The 26,299-nt window shown below is 40.7% G+C and overlaps 2 protein-coding genes across 2 annotated transcripts in view; one reads left to right on the top strand and one right to left on the bottom strand.

Moving 5' to 3' along the window:
* Window positions 1-21,049, bottom strand: part of RNF182 (ring finger protein 182) — a 62,789-nt gene extending 41,740 nt beyond the window's left edge. Inside the window, exon 1 of the mRNA XM_032341150.1 lies at window positions 21,018-21,049. The gene's annotated coding sequence lies outside the window, so the exon portion shown is untranslated. The remainder of the gene's footprint in view (window positions 1-21,017) is intronic.
* LOC116589437 (proline-rich protein 2-like) lies at window positions 16,200-21,589 on the top strand. The gene is made up of 3 exons (XM_032341381.1): window positions 16,200-16,313; window positions 20,034-20,566; window positions 21,391-21,589. Exons 1-3 carry the CDS (start codon window positions 16,200-16,202, stop codon window positions 21,587-21,589), a joined length of 846 nt encoding a protein of 281 aa, XP_032197272.1.
* The last annotated feature ends 4,710 nt before the right edge of the window (window positions 21,590-26,299 follow it).

The raw sequence follows: 26,299 nt of genomic DNA, 5'->3' as shown, positions 1-26,299 counted from the left end.
CCTGCATCAGGCTAATTGCTCAGAAGGGAGCCTGCTTCTCCCTCTGCCTGCTGCTCCCTGCTACTTGTGCTCTCTTTCTCTTTCCCTGACAAAATAAACAAATAAAATAAAAAAGAAAGAAAGAAAGAAAGAAAAGTAGAGAAAGATATGTTAACAACAAACGTAAGTGAAATGAAATGGCTATAATATCAAGTAAGAGAGACTTAACGCAAGAAATACTGCTAGAGTCAAAGACAGACATTTCATAATAATAAACTTAATATATCAGGAAGATATAATAATTATAAACATACATATAACTAATAATAAAACTCCTAAACTCAGAATGTACAACCTGAAAGTCATGAGAGGAAAAATAGGCAATTCGACAATAACTACTGGAGATTTCAAAAACATACTGTCACTAATTGATAGAATATCTAGACCTAAAATCAGCAATGATAGCCAAAACATAAATAAAACTATCAACTAACTTAACCTAATTGATATTAGTAGAAAATTCTATTCAGTGACTATAGAATACACATCCTTTTCAAACACACATGGAACATTCTCCAGAATGAAACACAGGCTGTGCCACAAAACAAACCTCAAGAAATTAAAAATTAAAATCAAGAAGGGATATGGCCTGATCACAATGGAACTGTATTTGAGATCCACAACAAAAATAAATAAGGGAAAATCCCAAATATTTGCAAATTAAACAACTATACCTGGATCAAAGAAATCAAAAGAGAACTACAAAAATATTTTGAGCTAAATGAAAATGAAAGCACAACATATCAAACGGGATGGAACATACTAAAATCAAAGCTTTGACTTACGGTTACAAATGTCTATATCAGAGTGAAAGAAAGGTCTTTTTTTTAAAGATTTTATTTATTTATTTGTCAGAGGAAGAGAGGGAACACAAGCAGGGGGAGCAACAGGCCAAGGGAGAAGCAGGCCTCCTTCTAAGCAGGGAGCCCAATGTGGAACTCAAACCTAGGACCCTCCAATCATGACTTGAGCCAAAGGCAGATGCTTAACCTACTGAGCCACCCAGGCACTCGAGAAGAAAGGTCTTAATAACCTAAGCTTCCACCTCAAGAAACTAGATAAAAATAAACCACCCAGGGGCACCTGGGTGGCTCAGTGGGTTGAGTCTCTGCCTTCGGCTTGGGTCATGATCTCAGGGTCCTGGAAGGGAGCGCCACATTGGGCTCTCTGCTCAGCAGGGAGCCTCCTCCCCCACCCCACCCTCTGCCTGTAGCATGGTCTACTTGTGATCTCTGTGTGTGTCAAATAAAAAAATAAAATAAAAATCTTTAAAAAAAAAAAAAGGAAAATTAAAAAAATAACCACCCAAAGCAAATGAAAAGGAGGTAGTAACAAAGATTAGAAAGAAAATCAATGAACCAGAAAGTAGAAATTAATAGTAAAAACCACTGAAGCTAAGTGTTGGTTTGTTTTTTGTGGTGGTTGTTGTTGTTTTTAAAGATTTTATTTTATTTATTTGACAGGGAGAGACACACAGCAAGAGAGGGAACACAGGCTGGGGGAGTGGGAGAGGGAGAAGCAGGCCTCCCACCGAGCAGGGTGATGTGAGGCTCAATTCCAGGACCCCGGGATCATGACCCGAGCTGAAGGCAGACACCTAATGACTGAACCACCCAGGTGCCCCCTAAATGTTGGTTTGTAAAGAAGACATAAATGTAATTGAAAAGCCAACTAAGTTAAACTTACTTAAAACAGAAGACATAAATGATCAAATTATCAAAATAAATAGAAGAAACCACTCCTGACCCTATATATATTAAAAGGCTTATAAGGAATATTACAAAAAACTACATGTTCATAGACTAATACAAGGGGAAAAAATTGAATTGGTAAATAAAATCCTCCCAAAAAGAATAGCTCCAGCCCAGATGGCTTCACGAGTGAACGCTACGAAAAATTTAAAAATGCAACAAAGTCCACTCCTCACAAACTCATTCAGAAAATAAAGGGGAGAACACTTTCCAACTCATCCTTTGAGGCCAGTACTGTTCCAAGGCCACATAAAGTTATCACAAGAAAACTATAGTGCAGGGCACCTGAGTGGGTCACTCAGTTAAGCAGCTGCCTTTGGCTCAGGCCACAATTCGGGAGTCCTGGGATCAAGCCCCACATCAGACTTCCTGCTCAGTACAGAGCCTGCTTCTCCATCTGCCTGCTGCTCCCCCTGCTACTGCTCTCTCACTGTCATTCCATCTCAAATAAATAAATAAAATCCTTTAAAAAAGAAAGAAAGAAAGAAAGAAAGAAAGAAAGAAAGAAAGAAAGAAAGAAAGAAAACTATAGCGCAATACACCTTAGTAACATAGACACAAAAATCTACTTACAAGGTACTAGCAGGCTGAATTCAACAATACAGAAAAAGGCAGCTAAGACAAATGAAATTTAACCCTGAAAGCAAAGTTCATTTAAAATTCAAAAAACAATTAGTGTAGTAAGTTATATTTGTAAACACAATATTAATAAGAGGTAAATTAATAAATATCCAAAAAGGGGGAAAAAACAAATGATCATCTCAATACATGCAGAAAAATATTTAACAACATCAAACACTCATTTATAATTGTTTAAACTCTCTAAGTATAGAAAGGGTTTTTCTTAACCTAACAAAAGGGCATCTATTAAAAAAAAAAACCAAAAAACCTACAGTTAACACCTAACATAGTACTGTAAGACTGAATGATTTCATCCCTAAGTTCAAGAACAAAGCAAGGATGTCTGCTTTTGCCACTAAATAAGATGAGGTTGTCCCCTTTTGCTACAATATTATAGTAGAAATTCTGGGTGCTATAATAAGAAGAAAGAAAGTAGAGAAGAAGGAAAGAGAAATAAAAAAAGGAGGAAAGAAAAGCATTCCTATTTGAAGGGAAAAAACAGAACGTTTTTATTTGCAGATTATATGGTCCTAGGTGTAGAATATAATATGGAATCCATGAACAATTCCTGGAAGTAATAAGTGAATTTGGCAAGATTGCAATACACAAGAACAAACACAAGAATCAATTATATTTCTTCTTATCAGCTATAAACCAGCTAATAAGCTACACACTAGCAACAAACAACCTAAAAATGAAATTAAAAAAACAACTTCATTCATAATAGCATCAAAAGGAATAAACTACTTAGGAATAATTTTAACAAAAAGAGTGCAAGACATACACACTGAAAACTACACAACATTAGTAAAGGACATTGAAGAACTAAGTAAATGGAGACATTCCATGTTCACGAATTGAAAGACTTCTTGTTAAGATGGAAATTCTCCCCAAACTGAGCTATAGATTCAAAACAATCTCTAACAAAATCCCAGTAGGTGGGGGGAGGGGTGTTTTTTGTTTTAGAAACTGGCAAACTTAAAATGTGTACAGGAATACATAGGGCTTCAAAAAAGTTGGAAGATGACTTATACTATTTGATTTCAAAATTTGATATAAGCCCACAGTGTGATACAGAGTAAGGACAGATGAAAGACAGATGATATATAGCACAGAATTAAAAGTTCAGAAATAAACCCTTAGATTTACTATCAGTAGACCTTTGACAAGATGCTAATTCAATGAGGAAATTATAGTCTTTTCAGCCAATGGTGCTGGTAAAAGATTAGACATCTATATGCAAAAAAATAAATAAACACATTTACCTCACACCAAATGCAAAAAATTAATTCAAAATAGATCACAAACCGTAACTGTAATAAAACTATAATCCTCTGGAAAAAAATATAGAAAATCACTGTGTCTCACAAAAATCTAGAAAAGCTCAGATTGGGGAAAAAGTCAGTAGGTACAACAAGAGCATGTCACAGAGGACAACATTATTAAACTGGATGCCATCAAAATTAAAATCTTTTTGCACTTCCAAAGAAATCACCATTAAGAAAATGACAATGCTAGGGTGCCTGGGTGGCTCAGTGGGTTAAGCCGCTGCCTTTGGCTCAGGTCATGATCTCAGGGTCCTGGGATCGAGTCCCGCATCGGGCACTCTGCTCAGCAGGGAGCCTGCTTCCTCCTCTCTCTCTGCCTGCCTCTATGCCTACTTGTGATCTCTCTCTGTCAAGTAAATAAATAAAATCTTTAAAAAAAAAAAAAGAAAGAAAGAAAATGACAATGCTAGTCATAGATCTGGGGAAAATATTTGCAAATTATATATCTGATTAAAAGCCTGTATCTAGAATATATAAAGTACTCTTACAAATCAATAGAAGACAACCCAATTTTTAAAATTGGCAAGAGAACTGAACAGGCATTCCACCAAACAAAACTTACAATAATAATAAGCCCATAAAAAGGTGCTCAACATCATTAATCATTAGGAAAATGCAAGTTAAATCACAAATTAAACTCAACACATCCATTATAATGACTATAATCAATAACTACTGACAATGATATGAAGAAAATGACTATCAAACACTGTGGGAATTAAAATGTTACAGCCACTTGGAAAACAGTTCATTAGTTTCCTAAACAGTTAAACATACATACACCATATAATCCAGAAATTCCACTTTACTTCTCTTACCCAAGAGAAATGAAAGCACAGGTTTACACAGAGACTTACACAAACTGTCATGGCAGCATTATTCAGAGTAGCCAATAACTGGAGACAACCCAAATTTGCATAAATAAACAGACCAAAGTATATCCATACAGAATAAATCTACTCACCAATAAAAAGGAATAAAATACCAATCAATGCATGTTAAAAAATGGACAATACTTATAAGTTTCAAAAACATTATGCTAAATGAAAGAAGCCAGATACAAAGACTATATTTGTATAATTCAATTTATATTAAATGCATAGAAAAGGCAAATTTATAAGAAACAGTGGTTGCCACATAGCAAAGGAAACATTCAACAAAACTAAAAGGCAGCGTATGGAATGGGAGAAGATATTTGCAATGACATATCTGATAAAGGGTTAGTATCCAGTATGGACAAAACACTTCCCAAACCCAACACCAAAAAACAAGTAACCAGGTTAAGAAATGGGCAGAAGACATGAACAGATGATTTTCCAGAAAAGATACTCAGATGGTCAACAGACACATGAAACAATGCTTCACATCAATCATCGTCAAGGAAATACAAATCAAAACCACAATGAGATACCACCTCACACCTGTCAGGATGGCTAAAATTAACAACACAAGAAACAACAGGTGTTGGCTAGGCTTGCAAGGAAGGGAAACCCTCTTGCACTGTTGGTGGGAAAGGAAACTGGTGCAGCCACTCTGGAGAACAGCTGGAGGTTCCTCAAAATGTTAAAAACAGAACTACCCTACAATCCAGCAACTGCACTACTAGGATACCAACATACAGATTCAAAGGGGAACCTGCACACCAATGTTTATAGCAGCATTATCAACTAGAGCCAAACTATGGAAGGAGACCTAATGTCCACCAACTGATGAATGGATAAAGAAGATGTGATGTATGTGTGTGATGGAATATTACTCAGCCATCAAAAAAGGAATGAAACCTGCCCACGCAATGATGTGCATGGAGCTAGACTGTATCATGCTGAGTGAAATAAGTCAGTCAGATAAAGACAAATACCACATGATCTCACTCATGTATGGCATTTAAGAAAGAAAACAGAGGAACATATGGGGGTGGGGAGAGGGAAACAAACCAAGAGACTCTTAACTATAGAGAACAAACTGAGGGTTGATGGAAGGATGCAGGTAAGGAGAGGCTAGCTGGGTGATGGGGATTAAGGTGGGCACTTATTCTGATGAGCACCAGGTGTTGTATGTAAGTGATGAATCACCAAATTCTACTCCAGAAACCAATACTGCACTGCATGTTAACTACCTAAAATTTAAATTTAAAAAAACAAATAAAAATAAAAGAAAACTCTATTAAGTAAATTTAATTAAAAGCATGTACAAAATTCTATCATTGTTTTTGAACTAAATGTAAAATTAAATATTAAAAAAGAAAAACAGTGGTTGCTTGGAGTTAGAGTGGGGAATAGAGATTGCAAATGGGCTCAAGAGAATTTTGGGGGTGGAAAAAATATTCTAAAACTCAATCTGGTAATGGTTGCCGAACTCTATAAATTTAACTTATATCACTAAATTGTACATTTACAAAGAGTGAATTTTATGGCACATAAATTATACCTCAGTAAAGCTATAACAATAAAAACTCAATAGATGCTTTTTAAGAGCAGATTAAGCATTAAGAAGAAACCATTAGTGTATTGGAAAATAGATCAATAGAAAATTTCCAAATTATGGGGCACCTATATGGCTCAGTCATTAAGCATCTGCCTTTGGCTCAGGTCATGATCCCAGGGTCCTGGGATCGAGCCCCACATTGGGCTCCCTGCTCAGCGGGAAGCCTGCTTCTTCCTCTCACACTCCCCCTGCTTGTGTTCCCTCTCTCAGTGTGTCTCGCTCTGTCAAATAATTTAAAAAATGAAATAAAATAAAAGTAAAGAAAAAGAAAGAAAGAAAATTTCCAAACTAAAGCAAAGAGGGAAAAATCGACAATGGAAAATACAGAAAATAGTTTGATTCAAATCAGACATAGTGAGGAGATCTACTATACATAAAACTGCACTTTCAGGAAAAGAGGAGAGAGACTGGACCAGAAGAAGTAATATCTAATGCAGTAATTGTCAAAAATATTCTAAAACTGATATAAGAGGCTCTATGATCTTGAGGCAGAATAACTAGTAAGAAAAACATGCCTAAGCACATTATAATAGAACTCTTGAATATCAAAAAAATAGAAAACAAAATTTAAAACAGAGGGAAAAAAGCACATCATCTTCAAAGGACATCAAGGAGAATGACAGCTTATACAAAATTAGGAGAAGACAGAGGATGATGAAACTATATCTTTAAAGCACTGAGGGGGAAATAGACAACCTAGAATTCTACATGCAACAAAAATACACTTCCAGAATTAAGACAGAATTTTAGAAGTTTCAAACAAAAATACAAAGAAATTCTAAAGAAAGGTCTTCCAGCAGAAGAAAAATAATCCCAGAGGGAAACAGACTTATTTGCATGGAGGAATAAAAAGAAACAGTAAACACAAATAGATCCTAACTGCCCAAAATATCAATAACAAGGGCTTTTACTGAGTTAAAAAAGTATGGTGAGGGAAGTAGTTAAGTGCTAAGAGAGAGTAAATTCCTAAGTGAGGATGGATGATTGTACAGATAAACCATTAAGACTAAGAAGCCAATGTAGCAAAATCCTTGGAATCCAAGTCAATATACCAAAATCTATTGTATTTTATATACAAAGGCAACACAAAATTAGGAGGTGAAACTTTAAAGATGTCATTTGCAACAACAAGAAGAATCAACTTCATGAAAGATGTGCAAGAATGCTACAGAGAGAACCTGAAACATTACTTTGAAGAATTAAAGACAACCTAATTAGAGAGAGAGCTACACTGTGTTCATTGATTAGAAGACTCAATATTGTTAAGCAACTCTCCCAAACTGATCTGCAAATTCAATGCAATTCCAGTCAAAATCCCAGCCAGTGTCTTTGTGAAAACTGATAAGGTGATTCTAGAATTCATATGTAACTGCTAAACACCAAGAAAAGACCAAAAGGAAATCAAGAAGAAAATAAATAAATAAATAAAAGACTTAACACTACCTGGAATTAGGACTACAGTTATTTAAAGTATTTTGTTAGACAAAGAGCCCAATAGGACAGAATACAGAGAGTCTAGAAACAGATTCACAAACACAATTACTTGATTTAGGATAAGTGTGCCACTGTAACTCAGTGGGGAAAGGATGACCTTTATAATAAGTAATGCTGGGACAACAAGATAATTACATAGATCAAAATCCTCTTGACCCCCACCTCACACCACACACAAAATACAATTCCAAGAGGGTTATAAATCTAAATGTGAAAGGTAACACAATAAGACTTCTTGAAAGGCCAGGTGAATATCTTCATGACCTTAAGCCAAGCAAAAATTTCTTAGGACAAAAAAGCATAAACCTAAAGGAAAGATTTATAAATTGGAATTCATTCAAATTAAAATTTTCTGGGGCACCTGGGTGGCTCAGTGGGTTAAAGCCTCTGCCTTCGGCTCGGGTCATGATTCTGGGGTTCTGGGATCGATCCCCGCATCGGGCTCTCTGCTCAGCAGGGAACCTGCTTCCCTCTCTCTCTCTCTCTGCCTGCCTCTCTGCCTACTTGTGATCTCTGTCTGTCAAATAAATAAATAAAATCTTAAAAAAAAAAAGGATGCTGGGGTGCCTGGGTGACTCAGTAGGTTAAAGCATCCAATTCCTGATATTGCCTCAAGTCTCAATCTCAGGGTCATGAGTTCAAACCTCACACTGGGCTTCCAGCATGAAGCCTACTTATTTACTAAATAAATAAACAAACAAAAAATGATGCTTCCTTTTATCTTTACAGGATATATATAACATAAAACAGGTAAGAGAATGCTGTGATTTTGAGAAGTCCACACTCATCCCCAGAGAGATTTTTCTAGAACTCAAATCTGATCATTTATTTCCCTGCTGAAAAGAGTTTAAGGTCTTCCTAATCTGGCCTTGCCGGGACCATCCTTCATTGTCAGTTGCAGCAAAGTGTTCACTTTTGGGTCATGAGGGCCCAGCACAGATTCCTTATACATGGTGGATATTCAATATGTATTTACTGAAAAAATGTAGTAAAGTCAGCAGAATCTTTAATGCATTTACCAAAGAAATTCTTCTTTTCTACAACACGAGAGTTTTACATGGGCTATCTAAATTTTCTCCTCTTTTAAGCTGACTTTGGCAGAAAAATCTATCATTTATAGACCAATCGACCATGACCTAGAGGTTAATAATCAAACCATTTAAATTTACTGCAGAGCAACGAATAATTGAATCTCCGTCCAGATATAAATTAGAGCTCTAAAACGCTTTAAGCTCTTCCTAATTATGTGTCCCACTGTCTGAGTAAAATTGTTTAAAGCTTTCAAACTCTTCCATCATTGTCTATAAAGACAGGAGAAGAGAAAACACTTAATCTGTTATGTTGCTAGCTCCATACCAACACTGCATAAATTCGTATCCTGGTTCATTTCCAATGCCCTATTACAGTAAGTGATGTTGGTCTTAAATCAATCACAGTCCTGTGTCTGATTTTTTCTAATTAAATGTTTTAAAATATCTTTGGTGGACACTCAGTGTAAGATATTCAGAGTGACTTTTGTACACATAAATTACCACAATGAAAAGATCCTAACAACCTCAGTGGTTTCAGTGATATCATATGGTTGGTTATAACTCACGTGTTATCATTTTTTTTAAGATTTTATTTATTTATTTGACAGAGATCACAAGTAGGCAGAGAGGCAGGCAGAGAGAGAGAGGAGGAAGCAGGCTCCCTGCTGAGCAGAGAGCCCGATGTGGGGCTCGAACCCAGGACCCTGGGATCATGACCTGAGCCGAAAGCAGAGGCTTTAACCCACTGAGCCACCCAGGCGCCCCTCACATGTTATCATTTTTGACTACCAAATGTTCTCACAGATTCCTTGTGAAAATACCTTCCACTCACTAACATGTGGCTTGTCAGTTTCACTATCAGAGTAAGAGTCAAGGGCTGACAACACTAACCTGAATATCTGAAAAAAGACCTTGATATTATGACCTCACGGATTTTTTTCCGTAACAATTTCCTTGGCCATGGTGTGTACCTCAATCTTCCATGCGTAATATCGGAAAAACACTGAATCATTCTGTCAACATAAATGGACTACATCTTATTCATTTCTCATAATCCTTACCTAGTTACTCAAGTACTAGGTCACTGAGTGCCCATATGCTACCAGGCTCTGGCTAAACACTGGAAATACAACTCCAAAAAAAAAATTGTCTCTTTCCTCATGAAGCTTACAGTCTAATGAGGGCAATATCAACCAAATAAGCACAAAAAAAAAATGTAAAATTACAATTGTAATAAGTACACCACATCTCACCTGGGCTCCTAATCATTCTGCCTGCTACCAGTCTTGCTCATCCATGATCCAACCTCTATGTGCACGAATATTTCTAAATGTAAACCAAATTTTTCCCATTTCCCTAACTGCTACCTCGGAAAAAGTCCTACAACTGTTTCCCAGGGCACATAGAATAAAACCCAGTCCTTGCCAGGAATTACAAAACCTTGAGCAATCTCGCCACTCCATTTCTCTCTGACATCATCTCATACCATTCTCCCGCTTTCTCTCTACCTCAGGGCCTTTGCACTTGTTCCTTCTGTCTGAAATTGCTCTGCTCCTGATAAAGGCTCCCTTTGTCACTCAGATCACAGCTTAAATGTTATCTTGCCTCCTAATCTAAGGTAGCATTCACTCACTTGCCTTAGGCGAGCTCAGGCCTCGATCCTGGGGTCCTGGGATCAAGCCCCACATCCGGTTCCTGTTCAGTAGGGAGTCTGCTTCTCCCTCTCCCTCTGCCCCTTCCCCTGCCTGTGCACTCACTCTCTCTCTCTCTCAAATAAATAAATAAAATCTTTATTTTAAAATCACTAAAAAATTATTTCATAATAATCAAACGAAATAAAGTATAAAAAATGTATTCAATTAGTAACAGTTCTATTTTCTTAAAGGTTTTATTTATTTGAGAGAGAGCAAGAAGCGCAAGCAGGCAGAGCTGCAGGCAGAGCTGCAGGCAGAGGGAAAGGGAGCAGCAGTCTTCCGGCTGAGCAGGGAGCCTGATGTAGAAGCTCGATCCCAGGACCCTGGGATCATGAACTGAGCTGAAGGTAGACACTTAACTGACTGAGCCACCCACGGGCCCCAATTAGTAATAATTTTAGAAAAGAAGCTACTATAACATATTTAACCTAAATCCCACAATTCAATCATATCCATTCTTATTTTCTATCCTTTCAAGAGATTGTTCCATCTTTAAAAAAAAAAAAAACTGCTACATGAAAAATGTTTTATAATGCACATCAACTGATGAAAATTTATTTGTAGATTTAGTTTAATAAGAAATCCTTATTCTATTCATTAAAATATTACTGACACTATAGTATGTCTGACATCTTAATATGTTGCACGAGTAAATGGTTATTTTTTTCTTTTTTTTAAGATTTTACTTTCCTTATTTACCAGAGAGAGAGAGAGAGAGAGAGAGAGAGAGAGCTCAATCAGGGAGAGCAGCAGGCAGAGGTAGAAGCAGGTTCCCTAGTGAGCAGGGATGCGGGGCTCAATCCCAGGACCCTGAGATCACGATCTGAGCCAAAGGCAGAGGCTTAACCCACTGAGCCACCCAGGCACCCGTGGGCTGCCTTTATTAAGTGTTTTTTATCTGTCATCTGTGTGCTGCACCTGCATCCATCCATCCATCACGTGTCCTTACAACAACCCTGCAAGGTGATGGCACCACAGCCCCTTGCAGTTCAGGTCTCCTAGCTCCTGGGCTCTCGCTGGTACATGTGCCATCTATTTTACCCGGGTAAAGGTACTGTGCAAATGGATACATTTGTTAATGGCTAAGCGCAGGGTTGACAGTTTCAGAACTACGCAAACCAGAGTCTGAACAGAAAGAGTTGTTTACTGTGCTCCTTAAATTTAATTTCATACCATCACCATCTGTCTGTTGGAAGAACTTCCTACCTTATCCCAACAAATGTATCTGTTCCCCACATTCTCTGAATTAGTCAATCTCAGCCCTGACTTTGGAGGTAGAGTTAAATCTCGTTATTTTTCGACCCAGAGACCTGTACCCCTTGCAAGACACAAAGGGCAAAGCCAATGTTCCAGCCCTGATCTGACTACCAGGAAGCCTGGGGTCTTGGCGTCCCTGCGGGGAAGGTACTGTGCAGGTGCACGTCAGATTTCATTTCCATCTTTGGGCTCCTGAGAGCTGACTTAATGATCTTCACTATGTCTATTTGCCTTCTCAGAAGCATGGATACAAGCTCAAAAAGAAAACCTTCATAAGTGACAAAGATGCATCAGATACAACAAATGGCAGAACATCTTAAATCCCAGGGAATGGGGAACTGTTCTGTAGTTTCTACAGTCCTGCCCATTTGTCACTGATTGAGACAATGAAAACCTTTGCTAAAGCACAACTTGGCAATGCCACCCTCCCCCCAAAAAATAGATAAATCAGAAAACTATTAGACTGACTTGATTTTGTACCCTCCAGCTCTTGGGAAGCCCTGTCTTTTAAAATGCTTATTATTACCATTAGTATTTGAATATCTATAAGCAAACTGCTAATTCAAGCTTATGGAGCAGTGGACTTACCATTTACCTTTTATTTCTTAGACCTAAAATTGTACATAAGAAATTCTAATTCAGGGGTGCCTGGGTGCCTCAGTCGTCAAGTGTCTGCCTTCCCAAAGACCTGGGATCAAGCCCCATATGGGGCTGCTAGCTCAGTGGAAAGCCTGCCTCTCCCTCTCCCACCACCCCCACCCCACCCTCCTGTATTTTCTCTCTTGCTGTCTCTATCAAATAAATAAACAAAATCCTTAAAAGAAAAGAAATTCCAATTCATATTAACATTAGCAAGGTTCAAAAATTATCTCCAAATGGTTTATATTCATTTTTACAAAGCCTTTGAAAATAGAAGGGAACTATACAGTACATTTTTTTAAGCCTTCAACAAAACAATGAAAATATAAAGGTATTATTAAAAAGCTCTCCACCCATTTGAGAAAGTCTCTGCCATGGAAATATTCTTGTCTTAACGATTATAGAGGTCTCAAGTTTCACCAAATCAATAATTTCGATCGGTTTACTAGAATAGAGGATGGTATTTTCTGTGCTTTTCTCTGGGATCACTTACTAAGTTAGAGAGACAATCATTTGACCACATCAAGCAGGCAGAGGCTTAACTACGGAAATCTAAAACTCCGTTATAATATTCCAGACTTTTGCTAAAATTGGTACCTTCTGCTGGAAACAGGCAACGATCATACAAAATTATCTTATTCATTCAAGAAGTGTTTATTGAGCACTTACTATGTTCCAGACATCATTCTAGAGGCTAAGAAGACAGTAGCAAAAAATTAAAAATCTTCAAAAATTAAAAAAAAAAAGAAGAGCAAGGGTCTTTATGGAATTTTATACAATGGAAGAGTAAGACAGATACATACTTTTTGTTAATTTACATGACATGCCAGGTGGTAACAGAGCTGTGGGAAAGAACAGAGAATGGAGAGAGCAGAGAGAGCCTGGACTGGAGATAAACGTTACAATTTTGCACAGTGTGCTTAGGGAGGGCCACTCTGGTAACATCAGAGCACAGACCTGAAACAAACAGGGAGTAAGGCACACAACTCCTTGGAGAAAGAGCAGTCTCAGCAAAGCAAACAGCGCTAAGGTCTGGCAACCACAGCAGGTTCGGTGAGTTCAAAGATCAAGGCTTCTAACTTCATCCAGACCTCCAGCATCCTAGGACAAGGACCTCTCCCTATGGGACAAAGACCGTGTGGCTCTGACCCCCGAGGCATCCATCCTTGGGTATACGATGTGTACGGAGTGATTTTTCATTTCATAAAATAAAATAAATTCAGGGGATAGAAGATAACTCCATTTAATTTTGGTTTTAATTCTAAAAACAGATGGAGAGAAAGAACTCACCCCACCTGGTGTCTGCAAGGCACGCACAAGCAAGGGTGTAATGTTCTTGGTTTTCCCCTGAGGACCCCCCTCTTCCTCTAATGGACCACACGCACCGTCCGGAACCTGCCCAGCCTGCAGTCCTCAGTGGCCTCTCTTCCCAAAGCATCCTCCAGGGAAAAGCATCTTCGAGGCACTAGGAAATGGTCTTTGACCATAATCAGCAAATTAATTTTGGTCAACTTCAAACTGTGATTTATTCACATGAATCACGTTTTTAAATTCACCAACTCTACTGATAGACTACCGGGCACCAAGTCAGTGCACAATAAATGGGAGCTACTATAATACTCATTCAAAGAACCTATAGAACTCTGCTTCAGTCCTTGCTTTTATGGACACCTGTCCCTTACTCTTACTTTTCATGTTCTTTAAATAAGAAAAGACCACTGAGGGGTGCCTGGGTGGCTCAGTGGGGTAAGCAGCTGCCTTCAGCTCAGGTCATGGTCCCAGGGTCCTGGGATTGATCCTCCCTCCCAACCCCTTTTTTGGGCTCCTTGCTCTGCAGGGAGTCTCCTGTCCCTCTCGCTCTGCTCCTGGACTCACTTTGGCCCACAGGCGCGCACTCTCTTTCTCAAATAAATAAATAAAATCTTAAAAAAAAAAAAAAACCACTGAAGTTAAAATGCTTAATCAGTCTTAATCACTTTAAATGGAGTGGGGAGGGGCAAATTATTATAAGAACTCAAATTATTATAAGAACAAACATTCTGAAAATATTTGAAGATCCATTTTTTGCTCATTGAGCAGAATCAAAAGTTTATTCATAATTGCTAGAATAAAATTAAATTAGCTATTATTTTTTAAGTTTTATTTCAATTCCTGTTGTTAACGTATAGTATAATGTTAGTTTCCAGCGTACAATGTAGTGATTCCACACTTACATATAACACCCTGTACTTCTACAACAAGCTAGCTACTATCTTTTTATGCTTTTTATATATAATCTTTGAGACATGAATATCAGAAATCCAAGTAAGTTAAAACAGAACTGTGATGTGATTTCTAATGTTGTGTTTCAAATAAAATCTCAAATTAATTTTATAGTGCCCTAATGATACATTAAACTTGAGTCAGTTTCCTAAGCCCCTAACATTGATTTTTTAAGCCCTCACTACTGACTTTGCAACTAGAGTAAAATGTAGTGATTTTATATCACATAAAAAAATCTTTTAAAGTATTCAATTAAGAAAAGCATACTTGTACCTACCTTATCTTTTCAAATGAGTAAGACATGGTTCTTGTTCTTTTTTTTTTTTAAGATTTTATTTATTTATTTGATAGAGAGAGATGACAAGTAGGCAGAGAGGCAGGCAGAGAGCGAGTGAGGAGGAACAGGCTTCCTGCTGAGCAGAGAGCCCAATGCGGGGCTCGATCCCAGGACCCTGGAATGATGACCTGAGCCAAAGGCAGAGGCTTAACCCACTGAGCCACCCAGGCGCCCCCATGGTTCTTGTTCTTCAGAAGCTTACAGTCTAGCACAAAGAAAGAGATACAAGTATTTTTCAACAAAACATATCAACTTGTTTTGGTTTTGGTTTTTTTTAAAAGGTATACCCAGAAATCTAATCCTTAGGGCAAGAAGTAAGCTAAGGAAAAAACAGGTAAGACCAGACTGAGGCAAGCCCACAAAAGGCAATGCAAAAGAGACAACCATTTAAAGACATACTTAACGTATACAACAAATTAACACCATAGGAAATACGGATTCTGTTAATATTGAATACAAATAATAAGTGAAAGCTCTCTTCAGAAAGCATCATTTTTGGAAATCAATCTATTCTAGTTTCTTTTTTTTTTTAAGATATTATTTTTAAGTAATTTCTCCACCCAGCATGGGGCTGGAACTCACAACCCCAAGATCAAGAGTCATGTGCTCTACCTACTGAGCCGGCTGGCTCTACTGTAGATTCTGCATACAGAAAAAAAACACTGGAACATGTCACAATATGCTACGAAGAAATCCTTCTTGTTTTAATATTTTAGGCTTCGTTTCTCATCATTAAAATGAGAAAAAAATGTCCAAGTGCCATAACAATGAGCATCATTATTTCTATACTATTATACAAACATATACATACACATATCAGTGACCTAATTAAAAAAGCTCCCTGCATTCCTTCACATAAACATAAACACACACACACACACACACACACACACACACACACACACTAGGATTCTGGTATGTTTTGTGTACCTTTAGCTTAATACAACAAAAATGATCACATCAGTTTTCTCTGTCTTAAACTGGAGATCACAAAAGTACTTCCCTCCTCGGGTTCTTGTGAGCATTAAATAAGCCAGTAGTTGTGCAGTGCAAAGGAAAGGGCCTGGCTCATAGGAAGCTCTCGTGAGGGTTTTGATTGATTGACAGAAAAAAGACGCAACCGCAGTCACACTAAACAAGGTCTGCGGAAGCCATATGTAACGAGAGGAAATGCCAATAAGACCACACAGAAACCTTTTAGTGTAGATTTACAATTCAAGACTTTGAGTAAGCATCTGTTCTTCAACATAATTATGTCTGACATGTCACAGAGTGATAAAATTGTGGAAAATGCCATGTCTCCGTTGGCCGACTATGGTTATCAGAAAGGGAAGAAGGTTCATAATGGACTGATCCTTAGAAACACAATTTCTCATGTAAACACATCAAATATGTTAGGCAAACACATAGTTAATCTGTGGTTTATACTATTCAAAGTGCACTTAGCCACAGTTCAAAGGAGTCACTTTTAGGTCAGTGGGGAGAAAAGGACTGGCATCTCTAATGCAGGAGGGGCCAACCTCGGAAAACCAAGGAAAGAGGCCTCGCGTAATCTCTTCAGGAGTTTGGACCATAGAGTGATAAAGAGATTATTAATGCCATCAGAGTCTTTTTTTTTTTTTTTCTCCCTCCTGTCCCCTGGAGCATCAAACCCCTGCAAACTTTCAGGATGTATTAAACTCCCTAATATCTGTTAAGTCACTGAAAACCTCCACTTCTCGGTCCTTTGGTTTTCACTTCAGCTGATTATAAGGTAAAGAAGCAGTGATCTAATGGAAGACACTTAGGGAAATACACAATTCCTCACCCTCCAGAACCCCAAATTTTCCTATTCATCATACATCTACGCAAATGTCCAAAATGTGAGACCGTAACATGTGTTGCATTTTTTTCTTAATGCACACTACTATAAACTAAGTTTCCAGTATTCTTCTGGTTGAATAACAAACTAACCAAATCATATTTTTTTAACACTCTGGGGATATAAAATTATTTAAGAAGATTAAGGAATTAACTTTTTCCCATAAGAAAAAAGATGGTTGAAAACTAGGCCCAAGGAAAGTATTTGGATTTTGTTCATCACGATTTAGAGATAAAATACAAGAAATAATCACAATAGTTGGAAACAAGTAATTCCTCACCCCTAGAGCTCAGATAACTTCGATCAAGCAATACAAAATATACAGAAGGAAACACCAGATAAACATTCGTTGACTGACGATTAATACTGCACTATATAATTGCTACCAAAAACTGACAGGTAAGGAAATCAATCACTGACCTTGAACTGTACTTAAAAACACTCCCATCAAGTGCCAGACAGTATAAATATATATAGCACCCCCCCCCAAGTATTTGTGCTCTACCAAATGGTTAAGACATCTAACTTCATGTTAATTGGGAGCACAAAAAATAAAACATATGCCTGGCAAACATTCCCCAATCTCCATCGTTCACTATTAATAATCCATGTCACAAAACATCCCTTCCTGTCACCACTGCCATGTGCCTCCCATGCCTTGTCTCAGCGCCATCATTATGATCAATACCGCCCTGCACAACAGGTTGGTTAACCTTATATTTATAGCATTTTTCCTCCAGGTCTCAGGGGCATATTCCTCTCCCCAACTACAAATCCATGCCTAAGGGCTTTAGTAATGAAGAAATCATTAAAAAAAACTATCATCCTTCACAAATAGACTTTTATAAAGGCCACAGCACATGGTACTCAATGCCAAGGTACCAACCAGTCAGCATGTTAGCACAGGGCAACTAGAAACTGCCAGAGAACGCTGACCCAGAAACAGCCAATAAAGTCTTTGGTGGCCTTCTGCTGCCCCTGCCAGCTTGCTCACGCGGTTACAGAACAACAGACTTTCAACGACACGGGTATAATGTGACTCCTAACTTGACCGAGAATGTTTCTGGGCTCATTTTCCATCTGTGGACAGGCTTGATAAGTGAAGTTGCAGGATGCTTCCGGTAGAATAATGGCTGTGATTACAATTATCAGACCATATTTTATAACTTATCCCAAAAACGAGGACTAGCTTCACTTCATAAAATTAAGAGTCTTGAGCCTAGGAATTCTGGAGAAGAGTCCCGCTACTGTGAAAAGGCCAGGGAGACAACTAGTTTTCACACCTGAGGATGGCTGTGCTATTCCCAATTTCCACCAGGTGGCTAATCTAAATCAAGGCCATAAAGCACACTTTTCCTTTGCGTGTCCTAGGGAGCTAGCTACTGAGGAGATGACAAGTACTTTTTTTCTTTCATTTTGGGGTATGCACATGCCCCAGAATTCTAGCAACATATATAAACATGCCAAATTATTGTTCCTTAATGCACTGATGAAAGCTCCATTTCATGCTTCAGAACTTTCATAATAAACTACAAAGCGGTGCCTGTAGTCCCTTAACTGTTTAACCCTGATGTTTATTGACTTTATTTTTTGGGAAGAGAGACAGCTTTAAAAATGCCGAACTCTTTAAAAAAAAATGAATGAATGAATAAAAATGCCAAACTCTATTGAATCTTGTGCCTTGAGTAGCAAAGGTGACACATGAGTCCTTATTGTGCTGAATTAACCTTGGATACCTCCCTCCTTCGGAATACAAACTAAGGACCACAACGTAAATGTTGAGGCTGGAACCCAGAGCGAGGGTTCCATCCGGCTGCAAAGAGGATCCAGAGTCCTTGCACCTGAATGCTGGATTTGCTGACAAATACGTGAACAAAGCTGTATTCTTGGTACCTCCGAGCACAAAATCATTATTTTTACTACAAGACATGAAACTACATTCTGCGCCTATATAACATGCCTAGGCTTCAATACTCTGATTGCCTTCATGCTTGAATGAGAAAATACTTATTTTCTCTCCTGGTTACCTTCTCAAAACAGATCTACTTCGTTTTAATCAATGTACCATTTCATTATCGCCCTCAAAGACTATTTAGCAGAGCATCTGTGACTCACTCTACAGGTAAAATCAGTTTAAAAACAAATCCCATTGTGAAATAATCTGGAAACTGTTGTTGCAACTTCATTTTTTAGTTTTCAATACAATCTTCTTATGAATTGGCATTATTTAAAATTGCCAGCAAATACAAACTGACTTAGAAATCTGGTAATCAGCAGGCTAACAGGTGTTGAAATCCCAAAAGAAAGAAGAGGAATATTAGATAATCACTTTATGCCTGACACCTCAAGTAGCTTTAATAGCCATAATTCTAATCAACTTAACTGCAATTCTAAATGATCCGTGCCACTGGTTTCTTTTCACGAACTACCTTTAGGCAAAAACCTTCTTTCTCGCATTCCATAGAACATTCTCTGACTGGCCTATTCCAACTTATGTATTATTTTATTCAATTGGGAATACAATTTAATTAGTTGAATCATTTTCCAGTTACCAACCCACATCTCTCGCCAATTAAAACAAATAGTACTAATACATTATTTCCTTCTGGACTGATGAGCTCTGTGTCTGAAAATGAATACTGCTGTCTTCCACATTATCACACATGTTATCTAAAGAGGTACAAAATAGTCTTTGCAATGGTATTCATTCTTTGTGTCTGCAACAAACTAAGTACCATGAAATGACGGCAAGGCTTGGGGCCGTTCAGACGGAGGCACCAAGAACTTGAGCAATTCCCCAGCCAGCACCCAAACGCCCTTGGCAACAGCATCTTAACCCTCTCCCTGCCCTCAAAACACAGGTGCAAACACCGCCCAGCTACGTGCCTCCTGAGGTGCTCAAGACTGCCGCTTCCTTACACGGAAAAACGCAAAGCATTTTGCATCTCCTTAAAGCAAGAACACAATACCTTCCAGAAACAATAGCAATGACACCGGGGCCAAGCACCTAACCCCCAAAGCACTGGTCCTCCTGTTAACTCTGGTGTTGCTGGATGGGAAGCCCGGGCTACCCTTCCCATCCCGTTACAGGTGTAACTACACCTTCCAAAGAGAAAGGTGACTGTGTTCAAAATGCACACGAACTTCAGAAGCACCAGAACGCTTGGGTCCCAGGCACCTAAGTACGGGCTCACTTTCCGGGACTAAAAAACGTCTCGCTTCCTCCCCCTGCGAGCCTCCCCATCCCGTCCTCCAAGAGGATCAACTAGGACACAGGCGAGTCCAAAGGGAAATCCCGCCCCCCCGCCCCAAAGCCAGCCGAACGCGCCAAACCAAACCAAAGGAGAGCCGCGCGGTGGGCGCCGCCGGCCCCCAGCGCACCGCCGCTCGGGGCAGCCCCGCGCAGGGCAGCCCGTCGAAAACCCCGGCCGAGCGCCCGCCTGCCGAGGCTCAGCCCGCCCCGCCGGCCGCAGCGCGCCCGTTCCCCGGCGGCGCCGTCCCCGGGCGGCGGGCGGCCGGGCGGGAGGCGCCGGCGGGGCAGAGGCCCCCGCGTGGCGGCGGCGTCGGGGGCCCAGCCGGCCGGAGCCCGGCGGGGACGCGCCCCTCGGAGACCCGGGAGCGACCCGGCCCGGCGGGCGGCCCCCCACCCCCGAGCGCCCCTCCCGAGCCCTCCACGGCCGCGGGCGCCCTCGCCTTACCTGGCCCGCGGCGGCGGTGGCGGCGGGCGCGGGGCCGGGAGCCGCTCCGGCAGCGGCGGCAGCGGCGGCGGCGGCGGCGGGGCCAGGGAGGGGAGGGAGGCGCCGGCGGAGGAGGAGCTCGCGCGAGGAGCGGGCGGGCCGCTTTGTTTCCACTGCGCCGCGCCGCCGACCCTGCGTCACCATGGCAACCGCCGGGGGCCCGGGGCCCAGTGGGGGAACACACCCCCCCGGCACCCAGGGTCCGGGCCGCGCGGGGCCGCCGCCGCGACCCCCGCCCTCCTGCTCGGCAGTCTGGGTGCTCCGAGGGGACAAGGGACCCCCCCCAGCCCCAGCCAGGAGCCGCCGCCACCACAAGCACACCCCTCTCCGGGTCTCCCGCACCGAACGGTGGGTCCCGCCCCTGCGAGAGGGGAAGGGGACAGACGCGAGCCAGCCCGGGGCCCGTCTTATTCCCACCCGGGGCGGCACCCCCCACCCCTTGATTTCCCGCCCTGGACACGCCGAGGCCCCGCCCACCGCACCTCTCGGCTGTGGAGCTGTACCCTCAAAATGGAAATTCCCTGAAGAGGGAAGAGCGAGCAGGGCAAACTGATAAAGTGTTGAGCAACTGGTACTCGGCGCTCCTGTTGCCACTGCCGCAGCGCGCGCGGAGCTGCCAAGGGAAACCGTGCCTCCTCCTCCTCCTCCTGCTCCTCCTCCTCCTCCTCCTGCTCCTCCCCTTTCACCAGCATCGCCCCACCTGGGTCTGCTCTCCGCTCCATCCACACCGCGCCTCGGTCCTGTGGCGGGCTCCGGGAGGAGAGATGGGGGCGGGGGGAGGGTAGTGGGCTTCGGTTTTTCGCTATAAACAACAAGATGCACTTGTAACCTCCCAAGCTGAAACTCAACTTTCAGGCTGCCCTGTGGATCGCAGCGGCTGCGGCTGCTCGGTTCCAGGCTGTGCGGGCTCATCCCGTGCCAGCGACCTGCCGCGCACTACGGACCGTGGCAGGGCCCTCCCCAGAAGAGAGTGGCGAGGCTGACCTTGGCACCTGCGTCCCTTCTTAAGGAAATTCTTGGAGAGGGAGGAAAAGTACTAGCAGACCCACGGTAGTGCTTCCTCTAAAGGACAGAGCTAGAGGACAGCTACCCTGGGGTGAGTGAGTCATCACCCCATACTATGTTTTCTTGAAAGATCAGTTCCTGAATCCCAAACCCGTGGTGAGCATGGCATTTAGGTCCCAGGGAGCATGGCATTTATTTTCTGGCATTTGTGAATCACCAAAGGAATGTCAATAACTTAAATTTAAAAAAAAAAAAAATCCAGGGTACCTGATGTTCTCTGGGTTTGCTACCTATCTGAAAAGCTATAAAGCAGAACAATGTTATTACCAATTGAAGCCATACGTATTAATCGATGAAAATATAAGATCCGTTTTATGGTGGAGAATAAAAACAGCTTGTTCTTCTGGAAGGCTGGCCAGTTTCCTGTAACAGGAACATTCATCCAGATGAAGTCAAGACAAAAGGTCTTTCCGTCAGGCTGTTAAGCAGTTTGGCAGTATTTGTCAAAATTTAAGATGAGCAGGGGTACCTGGGTGGCTCAGTGGGTTAGCACCCGGCTCTTGGTTTCTGCTCAGGTCTTGATCTCAGGGTGGTGATCTCAGGGTGGTGAGATCGAACCCCAAGATGGACTCTGCACACAAGATACAGTCTGTTTGTCCCTCTCCCCCAACCGCCCCTCCCCATGCACACACACTCTTTCTCTAAGTAAGTAAATAAATAAGTAAAATCCTTTAAAAAAATATTTTTAAGATATACATGCCTTTCACCCTGCTATCTCAGTTCTTAGAACTCTGTCAGGCATAAATGTACAAGTGTGCAATTACAGATGGGCAAGCATGCACCTTGCAGAAGTCTGTGGTAGCAGAAATTCGAAACAACTTGTATATCCATCAATAGCCTATGTACTGGGGCGCCTGGATGGCTCAGTGGGTTAAAGCCTCTGCCTTCGGCTCAGGTCATGGTCCCAGGGTCCTGGGATCGAGCCCCACATCGGGCTCTCTGCTCCAAGGGGAGACTGCTTTCTCCTCTCTCTCTTTGCCTGCCTCTCTACCTACTTGTGATCTCTGCCTGTCAAATAAATAAATAAAATCTTAAAAAAAAAAAAAGCCTATGTACTATGTAGCCATTACAGATTATATATATATATGTATCATATATATATATGTATCATATATATATAATCAGTAACTTCCTGTGTATCATATATATGATATATATGTATATATATGAATGATATATATATGAATGATATATATATGTATATATATATATATATGAATGATACACAGGAAGTTACTGATTTCTTATACTAAAAAGAGAGGGGCTCCAGAACAACATGTGTGGGGTTATCCATTTCTGTGCAAGAGAATTTTTAGAATTTTTAGATAGCAGACAGACACACACATAGACGTAGTCATATAGATAAAGATCTGGGAGAATAGAAACCTAATTTTTAACAGTGGTTATCTCTGAAACTAGGGTAAAAACTGAAGGAATCGTCACTTGTTACTACATACAGCTCAGAATCATTGAATGTGTTAGTTGCTGTTTTTCGATGAGCACGTATCAGCAATTTTTCAATGAATAATTTTAAAAAGGTCCTTACTAAATGTTTGTTGACAGATACATTACTGCCTGGCTCAGAACAGAATACAGAGCAGTGTAGACCTCCTAAATTGGCCAGCCCTGCCCTCAGATGCTACAAGCTTGGAAAAGTCCATAGTGGCCCACACTTAGCGAATTCCTTAGTGACCTAGTTCTGTCTTATTCTGTGACATTCCTTGAAGACATTCACTTTTCTCAAGGAGATTTAGTGTCATCTGAAGGTCTGCTCCATTCTAACTTTTAGAAAAAATGACAAAATTGTAAGGAAACTACTCTTCGAGAATGTGTCACCGTACCGGCCAGGGGACATCATTTGAACAGGTTATATGGCAGCCATTAATCCAATTCAGTTATGTCAGAAACAGAGCTACTGACACTGAGAAATTTTTGTGTGGATGCATGAATAGCCTTTCTGATTCTCATCATTTTTGAAATATGTAAAGTGCTAAACTGACTTTGCTAAAAAGATTTTGCAGAGGCGCACAGTCAAATTCAGTGGCCACTGCAAGCCACACGAGGCTGCTGAGCACTTGAATTGGGGTTGGTCCAAACTGATATGCTCAGTAAGTATAAAATACACACCCGATTTCACAACTTGAGTCCCACATCAGGCCCCTTGCTCAGTGGAGAGCCTGCTTCTCCCTCTGCCTGTGCTCACTCTCTCTGACAAATAAATAAATAAAATCTTTTTTAAAAATAAAATATCATCAAGAAACCCAAAGTTAGCTCTTCTCCTTAATTCTTAGCTAAAACAAAATATAGGGGCACCTGGGTGGCTCAGTGGGTTAAAGTCTCTGCTTTCGGCTCAGGTCATGATCCCAGCGTCCTGGGATCGAGCTCCACATTGGGCTCTCTGCTCAGCGGGGAGCCTGCTTCCCTTCCTCTCTCTCTCACTCTCTCTCTCTCTCTCTCTGCCTGCCCTCTCTGTCTACTTGTGATCTCTGCCAAATAAATAAATAAATAAATAAATCTTAAAAAAAAAGAGCTGATATTCATTCCACAGTGGGTACAAGGTCATGCAGGTGTTTAGAAGCAGAATTACTAGACTCTTAAGCACACACTAGGAAATATCTTTAAGTTATTTGAGAGCTTGAGCTCAAATATACTTTATTCCATTAAGCCATGAGTTCTGGAATAGGCAGAGAAAAAAAAAAAAAAAGCAAACTGCAATGTGTCCTCATTACAACCGCATTAAGCAGCTCCTCCTCCTGGACCCTGCCTTCTGGGTCTCTTTGGATAGTGTTTAATGAGGGGATAGGAATGCATTCAAAACACAGGGGGAAAAAATACCTCTATTGCCTATGTCTTAAAATTAGTCTTCTTCCTGGATAGTTTTAAAATTTGATTGGTTCCAGCCATTCAGAAAGCTTGAAAAAGAAAAACAAACATCCTGCCGAGTGTATAGAAGCTAAAAATCCAGAACTCACAAATTCCTCTCCTCCCATAACCCCACCAGGACACCAGACAGATCTGCCCTAAAAGGCAAATATTGACGGTCCTATCCGTGCAAGGAGAGAAAAATGCACTTCTTTACACACTGTTCCTGAGCAGTATGAGCATCCCGGGGGCCTTGGACTGAAAACCAAGCTGTGGCCATACAGGACCGTTTAGGTGATGTTTATTTCAAAGACTCCAAGGGCCCAATTTATATTCTCAATTCCTTCATCATCGTGATTCTCTTCAAGAAAGAAAAGATCCAGCCAAATCACAGGGCATTTCACCTAAGTTGAAATGAGGTCCCTGGACAAGTGTTGGTTGACAAAAGACTACAGACTCCCCTAATGGCTTTTGCAAGGAAAGAAAAGAAAAAGACCTCCAGCTTTCTTATCAGTGCAGTTCCAGTTCCATAACTGCTTGGGAACGGAAGGAGACTAACTTCTCCCCGCAATCCGTTCCACAAAGATAAGATGAATTTTGAAATTACATTGCTACTTAACCAGGTCTGGTGAAAAATATTGTCGGTCTTTGGTAGTGGAAATATATTGAACCACTGGGCTCAATTTCAGTATGAGAGAAGTTGCTGCTAATTAGCAGAATTAACCTCTAAGAATCCTGAAGAACACAGCCAAAAGTAGGCGGGAAGGAGAAGCACTGCCTTAGACACATTTATTATCTCCTTGTGTTTCTTATGCAGCCAATTCAAAAATATATACATATTATTTGCCAATGGGGAAAATGGCAGGTAAACAGAGAATAGAGACAAATACATCACAGTTCTTTGCCAAGAGCTCCCTATGGAGAGATTCAACATAATATGTCCGCCAAAAGTATAATTTGATATTGATCAAATCACATTAAAGTAAACTTTTGCTGTGCTTTAATCTGGTTTAAATAAATTTTGTTTGAAATAAACTAACTTTCAGCTTTGTTCAAAAATGTCATATTCAAGGAGTTGACGTCAAGGTGCTGCCTCCTTTGTTTGAGTCATGAAGTTGAGGCTCACATCTCTTTTCAGGGGTCCCCGGCATCAGAGGTCCCCACACTGACAGCTCATCTCATTTCAGTGGCAAAAATATGTCAACATATCAACCAGATCCGATATTATCTGTCTGAAATTCATAGTTCATTTACTTATTGATCCCTGACACAGCTGCAAATTAGCTCTTAGTAGAATGGAAATGATTTGTTTCTAGTTTCCTCGTCTATAAAATGAGGGTATTGAAGCTTGCCCTTATGCCCGGTAATGGATTTCATAAGTTTGAATTAGATCACTTAGTAAAGCTCATTGATCAAAGGTTCTATGTGACTCCAGTGCCATAATACGATTGCAGGGAGCGCCTAGAAGAGGTATCAAAGGGAAGTTATGTGCTGAGCACATCATTCCAATAATAAAATTGTTTTAAAGGCCCTCTTGGTGACTAGATGTTTTGCGCATTATACATGAAGAATTCAACCCCATCAAAGGCAAGCCAAGGGTGTTATGACCAGACAGGCTCTTCGTGGCTGAGGTACGCAACATTGTCAAAGGAAGGATGCCTGGTGCCCTTTCCACTGACGCCTCACCATCACTCTGAGAGCCACGCCTTGCTTTGCTAGATAGGCAGCGATCGCAGAAAACAACCAGATGCAGGCTTGACTGTAGCCAGATGTGGCAGCTTACACAGTACTAGAGAGATCTGGAACAAGCTCTGCTCAGTGCAGTGGGGAGGACTCT

Source organism: Mustela erminea, chromosome 4 (genome assembly GCF_009829155.1).
Source record: "Mustela erminea isolate mMusErm1 chromosome 4, mMusErm1.Pri, whole genome shotgun sequence".
NCBI classification, from domain to species: Eukaryota; Metazoa; Chordata; class Mammalia; order Carnivora; family Mustelidae; genus Mustela; species Mustela erminea.
Note: the sequence above shows the minus strand (reverse complement) of the source record. Positions and strands in the feature narration are given on the sequence as shown.